The following is a 12583-nucleotide window of genomic DNA, read 5'->3' on the forward strand; positions in this document are numbered from 1 at the left end:
TGGCCAGGGGAAGGTCAGGAGGCAGCCAGCTCCCTGCCTGTGCCTGGCCTCTGCACCACGGGGGCTTCACTGCCACAGCACCCACCCTTGCGTTTGAGCTTTTGGTTCGTAGTGTCTCAGGGTGAGATTTTTAACAAATATAATAGAAAATGTTGCAGATGGCAAAAGGTAGTGCTAATAAAGTGTGAGCGAAGAAGTGAGCACAGCTTGGCATGTGTGCATGCAAGGCAGGACCTGCCAGGGCTTCACTTGGCTCTGGCAGTGCCTGCTGCTTCCTGGAGGGTGGAAAAGCAGCTATTTTATGTGTCCCAAACCAAATTGGATTAAACCCAGGCAATGCAGCATGTGAAACAAGCAGCTTAATCTGAACCTTGTTACACTGAGGTAGCCAGAGCATCCCAGTAGGATTTCATTTGGTTCCCCTTTCTGGTTTGCAAGGAGACGTGGCAGGATCTTCTGCTAATGTAGATCAGCAGATTTTCTACCAAGGCAGTAAATCCCTTAACAGAGCTGGCTTTCTGCTGGTTTATGAAGGAGAGAGAATATGAGGAAACGGAATTCAGGGAGAAAGAAGAGGAGAGGAGGGAAACAAAGGAACAAGCAAGCAAAAACTAGTTTTCTGTTGGGCTTGATTTGCATCAAATACAAGAACTACTAAATGCAAAAGAATGGATTTCACTGCCAAGAGAGGTAGGGAGAAAGGGGCAAGGTCTCCCCCGCTGGGATGCGCTTTCAACTTTCTATTCGCGTATCTGCAGCAAAGGCTTTGCCCAGCTAAAATGGGGTTTTAGCTGAGTGCTCAGACACCCGTTGAGTCTAGCTGCCTCCCTAAAGGTTGTGGAGTTGCCTGCGAAATCGAGCAGAGGGGGTCACGGCACCTTGGCAGCAGGACTGACCCTCTGCTGAGCTGCTGGTGTCCCCTGCAAGCGCTCTCTGCCTGCAGAGTCAAGCATGTTGGTGTAAACAGCCTCCACCACTTAAGATAACAATATTTATCATTGTTTATCTGTTTTTGAGATAGTTAGAGATAATGCTGAGAAGGCAGAAATGCCTCATGCTCACATTACTTCTCTTTGCCAAAGAGGGGCTGCGCTCGGATGGCAGCCAGAGCTGCGGGTGCCCTGGTGTCACAGCACTGGGTGCTGCAGGGTGGGTGTCCGCAGGGAACTCCTCCTCTGGTGCAGGGGAGTTCATTGGTAAAATCTTGGAGCTGTAGCAGCATCTTGAGAGCACCAAGGGCATGTGAGATGTTGCCCCTATCCCATCTCTTGCAAAATAGTGCCTCTAAGTAGAAAAAAAAATAGAGGAATTTGGGGAACTATGCCCTGAAATGCTTATCTAATCCTTGGGACAAACTTAGCAAGTAACAAACACTGTCTGGCCTGTGCTGGTCAAAAGAAAAAAAATTCCTCAAACTAATTTCAGTGATTATCCCACCCAGTGAAGCGTAATTAATTTGCAGGTCCAGGGGGTCCAGTCTCACATCAAGTCCAATTTGGTGTTTCTGCAAGCGGCAGAGGTGGCGGAAGGGGGAGCGAGCCCCCTGTCCTTCTGACAGTGTCAAGCTGGGAGCAGCACTGAGTGCTTGGGAAGGCGGAAGCAAGATTGGGAAAGAATTGTGGCAGGTTGGAGGAAGGGTTGGAAAATTGCCCTTTTTTTTTTTTTTGGTAAAGGTAGGTGCTAACTGCAACACAGAGCTGCACACGTATGGGGGGGAGCAACAAGCTCTGCAGGAACAACCTGGGGCATCTGATGGTTCAAGAAGCAAAGACGTGTCACCAGCATCGCTCTTTTGTGAAAACCACAAATGTCACGTCGGCCTGGATGAGGAGTTATGCATAAAAGGCACAAAGCTGCCCTTGCGCTTGACACTCATGAGGCTGCAGCTGGAATATGGTCTCCTGTTTGTCCACAGCTTCCTTGGAAGCTAAACACTGCTGTGGCCCTCTGGTTATTTCCTAACGTGGATGAACAATGGTGCTGCAGGACTCTCAGCTATGAGAAAAGCTGAAACAAAGCGGGGCTGAACCTGTACATGTTGTGCAAATAAAACATGAAATACCAGGCTAGCGTTGCTGCCTTGGCCATCAAGAAAAAGTGCTGAATGTAGCGGTAACAAAGCACCCAACTAGGTTCTCTGCAACAGCATTTGCTGGTGGAGATGATCATCGGTTGGGAAAGTTTTGGGGGACCCACAGTGTTGGAGGGAGGCAGCTGAGCCAGTCTGCGTGCAAGGAAGAGGGCCTCAGGGTGCCGTGTGGAGGCTGAGCTGAGATTCGGAGCTGTGATCATGGCTACATGGGAGTGAGTGGTCTGTCGCTAATTAAAAATTGGAGCAGCTCCTCTGCGTGGACTGAGGAAGAGCTTTTCTCCCTGAAGTGGTGAGCTGGAGGGCGAGGATGCTGCTGGGAAGGAGTGAGAGGCGTCCCAGCATCTCAGCTCACCCCAGCCTCACTCTGCAAAGCTGGGGGCAATATAAATGCATTTTATTGCTTGAAGCGGTGAGACTTAAATGGGCTGCCTGCTACAAAAGCAGACGACTGCAAGCACTTAATGCAGCACCCACAGTCTGAGAGCCTTGCTGATAAAATGCTTAAAATGTGGCAATAAGGGAATTTCTACCAAGCCTGTGCTGAGGGAAAGGGGCTGCTGTTGTAATGAGCTGCTGGGGTTATTGCACGGGCAGAGATGTCGCTATGCACAAAGAAATACCTCTTCCTTGTTTAACTTGCTGCGTGGACACAGTGAGCGTAGGGCTCTTTTTATGAAACGCTTATTTAATGGTGGATTACACAGGATGGTAAAATCCAAGGTTGGGAGGAGGTTTCCCTTGAGCACAGGATGCTCGGCAGAAGTATGTGGGCTGCTTGTCAAAAAATGAGCCTCTGGAGAGCTCCCAAGGGTGTGGGAAGGAGAAGAGAGCTGTAACCCAGCTCCACTGCTCCTCTCCGTCCTCGTCCTGCGACGGGTGGAGGAGCAGAGCCAGCTCTCGCGCTGGGCTAGCTCTTCAAATAACTTCCACTAAGCCAAATGGGCTGCCAAGCACGGGCTGGATGTTGCTGGGTTTTGTTTTTAAGTGTTCCCAGCTGCGCGGACCCTGGGTGCCAGCACAAAGACACTTTCCCAAGTGCCGTGTCCCAGCATGACACTCGCAGAGACTTTGCCAGCTGACCCCCCCCTCCTTCTCCTGCCCTTGTCTCCACCTGGATGAGGTGGCTGTGGGTTGGTGGCCATGGTGCGCTCCAGTTTGCTCGTGGTGCTTCGGTAGCTCCTGGCGTGGGTAAGATGGCTGGTGGCATCCCCAGAAGAAGGGCTTTGCTCAGGCAGGACGAGGCAACCTGGAGAATTGGAGCAGCCCTATAGCTCTGCTTCACGCCAGCTCACTGAGCCAGGGCAGACCCATGGAGTGCCCTGGAATTCAGGCAAAAGCTTCTGACTTTGGACCAATGCTGGCTTGTTCTGGGAAAACTGCTCCTGGAGTCAATCAGGCAGAAGAATTGAGATGGGATTCTCCCTGTTTCCATCTGCCATTGGAAGCAAAGCTGAGATTTTGGGGTAAACCCATCCCGGGAGTGTGCTGTGAGCTGGTCTGGTGAGATCCTGCTGCTGGGAGACTGGGAGGGCACCCAAACAGCTGTGTTTGCTGAGCTGGTGGTGGACCTGCATCCCACTGCTGCTGTCGACCCAACACCTGGACAGATATATTTTTACTGTGAAATTCAGAGGTCTGGCTGCCGGGGTGGCGGGGGCCATGGCATTACCAAAACACTGCTCCAACGGAGGCTGCACAGTTGCAGACACTGCTTTTAGATTATCCGTCACCAAATTCAGCATCCAACTCCCCCTTATTGCCCTAGGAGAAACTTGTAGATCCTATCTACAGTGGGATCAGCCATTGTAGATTCTGCTTTGGGGACAAGGTCCCTCTTACAGGAGCACCCGTTTCTCTCCATCCCCATGAAGAAAGCCTGGAGCCACGATTGAGCACCACATGCCAAATTCAAACCACAAAACAGAGGGTCCTGCACTAAAAAGGTAGGAGGTGCCACCAACCCACCAAACCCTAAAACAAGCAGTCTTGTGGCACCCCCAAAATGTGATTTTTCTGCCCTTGCTCAGCTGCCTGTTCCCTGGGAGGTACCCTAGGGCTGCACCACCCCGGAGCAGGTAGCAGCATTTATCCTGTCCCCTCCTGCCAGCCTGGGCATCCTGCCCCAGGAGGGGCCGCAGGTGCATCCATGCACGGGCAGATCACCCCGGCGTGGGGAAACACCATCATGAGGGTTGTGTGTGTCGGTGGGGTTTGCTGCCCATCTCTGGGATGATGCAACCCTTAATTGCATGATCCTGTGCTGTTTGTTAATGTGAGCCCTTTCTTGCCCACAAGCATCCTAGCTGGCTGGCAGTCAGTATTCAGTATTCTGTGGTTTTTTCCAATATTTTACACAAGTTTCTGGTTTTTTGAGCAGCTATTCAATATCTTTTCTTCATTGTTTCATATGTGGCCCCAAGTTTTCTTGACTGCACACTGGTCCAACCCTGCTCTGAGCACCATTTCCTCATGGCCTCTCCTACGTCCTCTATCACCAGGGCAGTCAAGAGCTTCTCAGGCTTTTAACGACTCTCCTCAATGTCCCTCTGAGGAGGATGGCACTGTGAGCTCCATTTCACGGGTGGGAACTGAGAGATTTAGGGCAAAAATTGGCCACAGCTTCTGGATACCTGCTGTGGGAAGTGTGGGGCCGGGCTGCCTTCCCAGAGGTGTGTGCCCTAGGGCATGGCTCCTCGCGTCCCCTGTCACCGGTGCTGCAGGCTCAGCAGTTCGGCAGGTGCTGTCTTGCGTGGCTGACAGGCTGTGGAGGCCACTGTGGGGCTGTGATGGCGGCCGGGAGCTCTAATGGCGGTCGGGGGCCATGATGGCGCCGGGGGCTGTGATAGCGCCTCGCCCTCGTGAGGCGACGACGGGCGGGGCGGAGCCACGGGGGGCGATGGGGGCGGGACCAGGACAAACCACGCCCCATCGCCCCGAAAGAGGCGTGGTCGGCGGAGGGGGCGCGGCGCGGTGACGTCACCGGCGCGCTGATTTGCATACGGCGTGCGTGCCGCTGGGTGGGCGGGCGGTCGCGCCGGAGGTGGCGGATCCAAGATGGCGCCGTGCGGACGTGTCCGGAGCCGCTGCCCGGGCCCGGCGCTCCTTCTGCTCCTGGCGCTGGCGGCGCGGCCGGCGGCGGGCGGCCCTCCTCCCGCCGTCCCCGCCGCTGGCGGCGGCGGTCTGGCCTTACCAGGGCAGGCGGTGGGGCCGGGCGCGGCGGGGCCGCGAGGTCCCCGCGGCGGCGGCTCGGGCAGCGGGTGGAAGCTGTCGGAGGAGGCGGTGTGCCGGGAGGACGTGGTGCGGCTCTGCTCCAAGCACAGCTGGGCCAACAACCTCGCCGTCCTCGAGTGCCTGCAGGACGTCCGCGAGGTGAGCGCCGGCCGCCGGGCCGGGCCGGGCCTACCCGCGGCGGCGAACAAAGAGCGGGGCTCCGCGCCGCCCGCGCCCCTCAGCCCCGCCGCCACCGCTCCTCGGCGGAGCCAGCGCGGCCCGGGCCGCCGTTCCCTGTTTACCTCATGATTTTTGTTTTAAAAAGCGGCGTTTGCGTGCAGGCCGGCGCCGGCCGCGCTTCCCGCGCTGCGCCCCCGCCGCTGTGGAGCTTCGTGTGAGGGGGACGGGCCGGCTCGGGGAGCCGCCTGCGGGGGTGACGGGGAGGACAGGGGCCTCGGGAGAGGAGCCTCTTCCCTGCCGGCCCCCCTCTTTATTTGCACCTCCGGGCTCTGCGCTGCCGCCCTAGCAGCCCCCTCTTGCGAGGGAGAGGTGTCGGTGGGATGGCTTTGTGTTGGCTTTGGTGCCTTACAGGGTTATTCGCTTTCAGAGGTCTGGGGAGAGCCCTGCCCGCGTAGTGCTGAGGAGAGGTGCCTGGCTGGTGGCAGCAGTGACCTGAGAAGGGGTTTTTTTTTTCAGGTTCAGATTCCCACCTTAGCGTAGAGCTCAGCTGCAGGGGCGGTTGGTTTCCAGTGATTGCTTGTGCGTGTATGAAACTAGATACACAATTTTCAGACCTGGCTTAGTTTACGTGAGCAGGCTGGCTGGGCAATCTGTGTTGTTCCCAAACATCTGTCATGAGTGGTTTAAGTCTAGCTCAAGGAAGAACTGAGTTGCCACCTCAGAGTCTTTCCTAGCTCCATCTTTTCATTCATTCCTTGGTAGTTCTTGCTCAGTTTGAAGAAGCCTCTGGGGACATGTCTTTGGTGAGCTGTTTTGGTGGAGAGGTCTGTTTAGTTCTTGGCTCCTCTGCTGTGAAGTCCAGGAATGTCAGGCTGGGTCAGTTGTAATGGTTATTCCGTTATTGCAGAGACAGCAGATGGCAGTGACTTAATGGTTACTCTCGTCAAGGGAAGGCTTGAACCAATAGGTGTCAGTGATTAATTCCTGTCTTAAAATCCAAAAATAATTTAGTTTTTTTAAAATCTAACTTCATGTTTTAATTTTGGACAGGTAGTTTAGAGAGACACTCGTGGCAGACTTCTTAAACGAGTCCTGATGCACCATCTGTCACAGTTATAAAATGCTCTGATATTTGCTTTATGAATAACTTTATCCGTTCCTGTTTGTTCCACCTGTCTGGGACCTTTTGGACCCCCTGGTAGGGTGATGATCTTGGGAGCTTTGTTTACAAGCGGTGGCTCACAAGCTACCAGCCTGCCAAAAAGGCGAGCTGGTAGTGTTCCTTTCTTTCCAGTTGTGTGGCCCCTCCCTTCTCTTTTCATAGTTCCAGTGCTTATTGGTTTTCTGCCATTTTAGCGAGGTGGACTCTTTTATTGTCTAGTTTTTCAGATTTTTGCTGGAATATTTTTGTCATTTTACTGAGTTAAACACGGAGAGGGGGTGGGTGCTGGGCTAGGGCACAGGGGTGGGCAAGGAGAAGCAGAAGATGAAGGGATACTTTGCATCACACTATTTTCAGCAAGTACAAGCCCTTATGTTGGTTCTGCATATCTCATGAGAACTCGGCTGTCTTTTGAATGTATATCTTGCTTGTGGGTTTCTTTTTCCCCTTTAAAAGCCTGCCTTGTTGTCTAGTTTGCTGGCTGTTGGTCTTGTCTAGCTGTAATGCTGTCCGATATCCGGTGCCAAAGGTGAGTCTTTTCCTGGGGTGACATCCCAGGCATCAATAGGACATCTTGGGGTTGTTTTGGCTTGAGTTTTCTCTTTGAAGGTGCCCGTCTGTAGCCTTGTCCTTGCTTGTCTGTCAGGCTGTAAAGAGCACTGTCAGTTGTTCGCCTGCCATAATGCAGATGTGATGGGCTGTATCCTGATGTAAAAATGACTTTCCAGAGTGCTGCTCTGAGAAATTAAGATAACTGTCTTCTGTGTATCCCTACTGTTTTAACTCTTGATATTTAGACTCTTGAGTTGTCATGAGTTGTAAACATTGGGTGGCACACTGGGTGATAGGGAAGTGGGGTCAGATGTTATCTCAGACGTTTCCTTTGCATTGGGAGTGACAGCAGTGGAAGTAAGTGACATATTAGCTGTTACTGTTGATACAACTTTTAATTTTGACCCTATAGCATCTGACAGCTTGTTTGGACAATACCAGGAGTGTGACAATTACATTTTAAAATGAGTCTGTCATACAAGCCCATTTAAAAAAAGTTGTGCCGTAGTAAATGGAAGATTTGGGGAAGTTGCTGTGTGTGTAATAGCATCAGTGAGGACAGTATTTGGACACTCCTTTGCTACAAGTAGCAGGTAAGATTTTTAGATGCAATTTGGTGTGGAAGCAGCCTTTTTTTCATAGGTATTTAAGATGGTCTTACTTTTCTCATAAGTATTCTTCTAAAGTGGCAAAACTTTCAGTTTGAAGCTGAGAGCATTGCTGTTAAGATTATCTGTTGATTTTTCTTTTTAATGTGATACAGAAAAGCTAGGACACTTATAAATCTGAATAACCAGGAGAAACAGCTACTTGAAACCTTTCTTTTGAATCCATAAAGTGTAGGTAAGAGGTGTGCTTGTTTTGTTAGCCAGTGTGAATGCAATCACATTAGTTCAGTGTCTGCTGATTTGTTACCATGGATGTCTTTAAGTCCTTCCTTGTTTTTACTGGGTAGTTCTGAATCTAAAGAACAGGGGGTCTGTGCTTGACTGGTACAGCAGCCTATCTTGTAGGGTGAATTCAGCAAAGAATAGTTTGAAATAAGAGAAAATGGTAACAAAGTCCAAACAAACCAAAACCCCAAATCGTGAATTTTGAAGTTTTGGTTTTGAGAGGTTACTTGGAGAGTGTCAATTTAAAGTATTATCAGCACAGATATTTAAGCACTCTGTATTTTTAGATTTTTTTTAAATTCAGATGTCCAAACTGATCTCAAATACTTTACCACTGATTTTCCACTGGCACAGCACAGCGTCTGCTTCTGCAGGTGCAGAACTCTTCTGCGTTTCAGGTGGTTCAGCCGTTTGAAAGATAGAAATCAAGGGGCAGTCATGCTTTCCTGCTTTCCTTTCATAATAGAAGAATGGAAAGGATGCTCCTTAATTGGAGGAGGTAGTGGTCAGAGGTAGTCAGCTTAAACCTCTTTGAGTACAATCAGAAAATAGAATCAAAATCATGTTTTAGTGCGTTTGCCAGATGGCTTAATTTCCTTCTAGTTAAAATTACTTGTGCGCTGGATATGTTACTCTTTTGAATCACTTAAATTTTGTCATCAACGTTTTAATTGTTATCCAAATAACTTTACGCCAAGACATAAAAAGAGTAGAACAGGGTGCTGTATACTTCTGTTTTTCAAAAATGTGTTTTAAAGCAGTTTGTTTCTGGACCTATTCTGATTGCTAGTGTGTTTCTAGAGAGACTTCAGAGCTTGCATTTCACTCAATGTCGACTGCAGCCTTTAAGCCCTTTTTTATGGGCTGCCTGTTAAACTAATTTTCATGGTGGTTATAGTATAAATAAACCTATGAAATATTAATATATTTGTGAGGTAGAAATTTTTGCATGATTAATGATGACTTGCATTTAAAGCATGAGTGAGTTGTTGAATTTGAGGTAGGAAATGTCAGCAGGTATGAAAATATCTTAACCAGTGTAACTCTCTTACCTGGCTTATTAGCGGAGCATAATTTTACTGTTAAAACATACCTTAGGTCTGATTAATCGGTGAATTAACTTGATGTTATAAATGTTGAACTTTACTTGCATTGCACTTGTAAAGATTATGTAATATTTAAAGCATTATATTCATCTATATAACACTAATGCATTATAGGCTAAGTAGTTTTTCTAAGATCAAACAGTCATGCTTAAGTTGAGATTAGAGATCGAAGTTTTGGCCTTCAGCTACTAAGAACTGGCACATTTCTTCTGTATAAATGTTTCATTCCTCACTCTGTATGTACCTGAGCTCCTTAAGTGGTCTGATAAAATAGCGCCAGTGAAATTACCTAAGTTTTAAAATTATAGATGGAAAAGAGAAACCAGATGATAACGCATGCTTGGAGTCTTTATGTTTTTTGGTAATACTGTAGTTGTAGGAAAAGTCATGTGTGCTCAGTCCCCGTGCTTGTTCTCTAATTTCTTCTTGGTAAGGGGATTGGAAATGTGAAGGCTTCCCTGAAGCTTTTTGGTCGCATTGAGGCGGATAAGTGTGATCTGTCACAGTAGCTAGATTCCCCCCGCCCCCTTTTATCTCTGTAATTTATTGAGTTGAAGGGTGAAGGTTTTGTTTTGACTCAACATGCGACATTATCTCATATTTGAGCACATACTCACGTTATTTCCAGCTCTCACAGCTTTCCTGTGCGTAAGTGGAGGCTGGCATTTTAAGTACCTTTCTTTGAGGGGTCTGGGCTGTGGCAACAAACAACTGTTTACCTGTCCTGAGCTGTAAGTAATAGAGGGCTGTGGATTAAACATAGCACAGGGGTGGTCTAGTTTTTAGGAAATTCAAATAGTGAAAACACTGTTTACTGAGTTGGCCATCTCCTTCAGTACTTATAGTTTGTTTTGGTTGCATAAAACCTCCAGGCATTCTCCATGATGTTCAGGTGAGCTGTTTTGAATGGAAACTGCCTGTTTCTCAGGATTGTATGTATGTGGCTGTGGGATGAAGGCTGTTCTGGTTCTCAAATCATTACTATTGCAAAGGAGTAGGCACTTAGTATTCCAGTGATGCTCTTACAATGCCTACAGCATTATCATCTGGTTCAAATATCAACACGCAAAGGGATTTTTTTTTTTTAAAGGCAATGATCAGAAACCTGGAAAATGTACCTTAAGCCTTGCCAAGGGCTTTGCTTACACCCTCCCTATTTTCTAAGGGATATTGACCTGGTGATGATTCAAAGCCACCTGTACAGGGCATGGGAGTTTAAGAACTCTTACATCCTTAAGAAGAAAAAGAAAGGAAGGAGAATTCTTACCTGTAGTTGAAGTTGAGCTAACTTAAAGTAAAAATTTGTTGCAGTTTTAAGAGATTAATTATTGGGCTGTAACTGGATGCTAGACTCTGTATGAGTTGAAGCCTGTGCATCTGCATTAGAAATTTCCAGATACCATTCTGTCTCAAACTGAATTTAATGAAGAATTTACAGTGGTTTGTGGCAGATGCAAATTAATTTGCATGGTCAAAACTGGTCCCTCCTGCTTCTAAAAGTCATAAAATGGAAGATGGATTTGTTGAAGTCAATGGAAGGGAATGATTTGGCCTAGGAGGAAGGGATTGAGACAATTAAGTTTTGAAAAAATATGAGCACCAACAAAAGAAAATGATGCAGTTGAGGCTGGAACACTTTCTGAAGCTGTTTCTCCCGAGGCTTGGTTTCTTAACTGAGATTAGCCACATTTTTGTTCTGAAGTTCTTGTTTTTCCTTGTGTTCAGATAGTGTAAGCCCAATTTACTCCTGTCTTTTGTAGTTAAGTCTTAAAGTAAAATTATAAATACACTTTAAAAGTCTGATTTGTGTTTAGGTTACTTTGGCATCAACCTCTGGCTTCATCTCAGGATGTAGCAATATTTAAAAGTACCCTTTTCATCTTACTAAAGCCATGTGTGAGCTGACTAGAGGGTAAGATGGTCTCTCTCCTGCTAGGTCCTGGACTTAGTGTTTTGTGAACAGAACATTAAGCACAGGTTCTTGGTTCTTCATATTCTTAGTGATCTTAACAATCGCTGTGCTTCTGCTTATCTGAGAGAGTTATTTTTGTGGATTTTGGGAGTGTGTGCAGTGTTTTGGGGTTTTTAGTTTTGTGCTGTTCTTGGCAGGCTGATACTTGTGGTAGCTGGTTATGTATTAGTCTGGCCTGGGATGTTTGGTTTAATAAAAGGGATTATTTTATAAGCCTGCTCCCTCTGGTGAGCTGGCGCTGCTGGACTGCTGCAGCTCTGAATGCTGAGGAGGGAAGGAACGGAAATACAAGGGGAGAAATAAAGTTTGATGCAGGCTGCACAGCCTGAGCTTGGCTCAGGATGAGCTGAGAAAGCTGTGTTATGCAGAGGTCTGGTTCTGGGGAGGTGAGTTACTGAGCCAAATAACTGAATTTATTGAAAAGCAAAGGCTCGGTCAGTTGTGACAGTAGAGACAGGTACAGCTAGATTGTGTTCTCCTCACTTGCATCCTCTCCTTCCTCACACTGCAGGGATCAGGAGATCTCTGTAGCTCTGGTGCTGGTTTGGGTTGTCATGGTTGGAGTGGAGTGACTTGATGAAAGTTTGTTCTAGGCATATTGTGTGCTGTCTTTCTTTCCTAGTGTAGAGATAATGTCTAGATGTTCTTCGTAGTGTAGCTTTCCTACATGTGAGTACCACTTTCTGTTACTTTCTCAAAAGCTTTGTGGTTGTTCTTCCTAAGAATAAACCCCAAAGATTTGGATGAATAAAAGGTCTAGGTAATTGCTTTATTATTTGAAATCTTGCCTCAAAATAGTGTTTTGATCTTCCGACTAATCTAGTTTTAAGTTTTGTGAAGTTGGCTGCTATTGTATTAAAAAATTTCAGTTCTGTTAGCTGATCGTTTATCGCCATCATGGGATACTTTCATTTTCTGGATGTTCAGTTTATCAGTATCCATAGCAGTGTGTTAGGTGAGGAGCAGAGATCCTCCCTTCCCCAGGTACCAGCTTGTAGCATAATTGCAACCTCTCTTCATCAAGAGTGGATGAAAACCCGTACTGTTCTACTCCTGAGCAGAAGTGGCATTCATAAAAGCTGTGTCCTGGCACGCTGGTGTCTGAATGTCTGCAGCTTGGAGCTGAGGAATTTCCTTCAGTAGTTAGAGAGGTGTCTGTTTACTCCATGATGTCTTTTTGAGGGTGTAGTGCCTGTGTTTATTTTATTTTTTTTCTTTGGATAAGTGTGTCTTGTAGGTCTTACAGCTTTGTGAGCTTAGATTTCACGTGTTTGCATTAAGAGTGCATTACTTGATTCTAATGTCTAAAATTCTACTTTAACTCAAACTGTACATTTGATGTCTTTATTATTGTCAGTGCTGTGGCTTAAGACTAATGGAACACTTCTAATATCTCTTTTGCCATGTAACAACCTA

The 12583-nt window shown here is 47.5% G+C and overlaps 1 protein-coding gene across 1 annotated transcript in view; it reads left to right on the plus strand.

Moving 5' to 3' along the window:
- The first annotated feature begins 5124 nt into the window (after positions 1 to 5124).
- Positions 5125 to 12583, plus strand: part of GLG1 (golgi glycoprotein 1) — an 86070-nt gene continuing 78611 nt past the window's right edge. Inside the window, exon 1 of the mRNA XM_074839571.1 lies at positions 5125 to 5461. Coding sequence (XP_074695672.1) covers positions 5147 to 5461 — 315 coding nt within the window. The 5' untranslated portion in view covers positions 5125 to 5146. The remainder of the gene's footprint in view (positions 5462 to 12583) is intronic.

This window comes from Strix aluco, chromosome 14 (genome assembly GCF_031877795.1).
Source record: "Strix aluco isolate bStrAlu1 chromosome 14, bStrAlu1.hap1, whole genome shotgun sequence".
NCBI classification, from domain to species: Eukaryota; Metazoa; Chordata; class Aves; order Strigiformes; family Strigidae; genus Strix; species Strix aluco.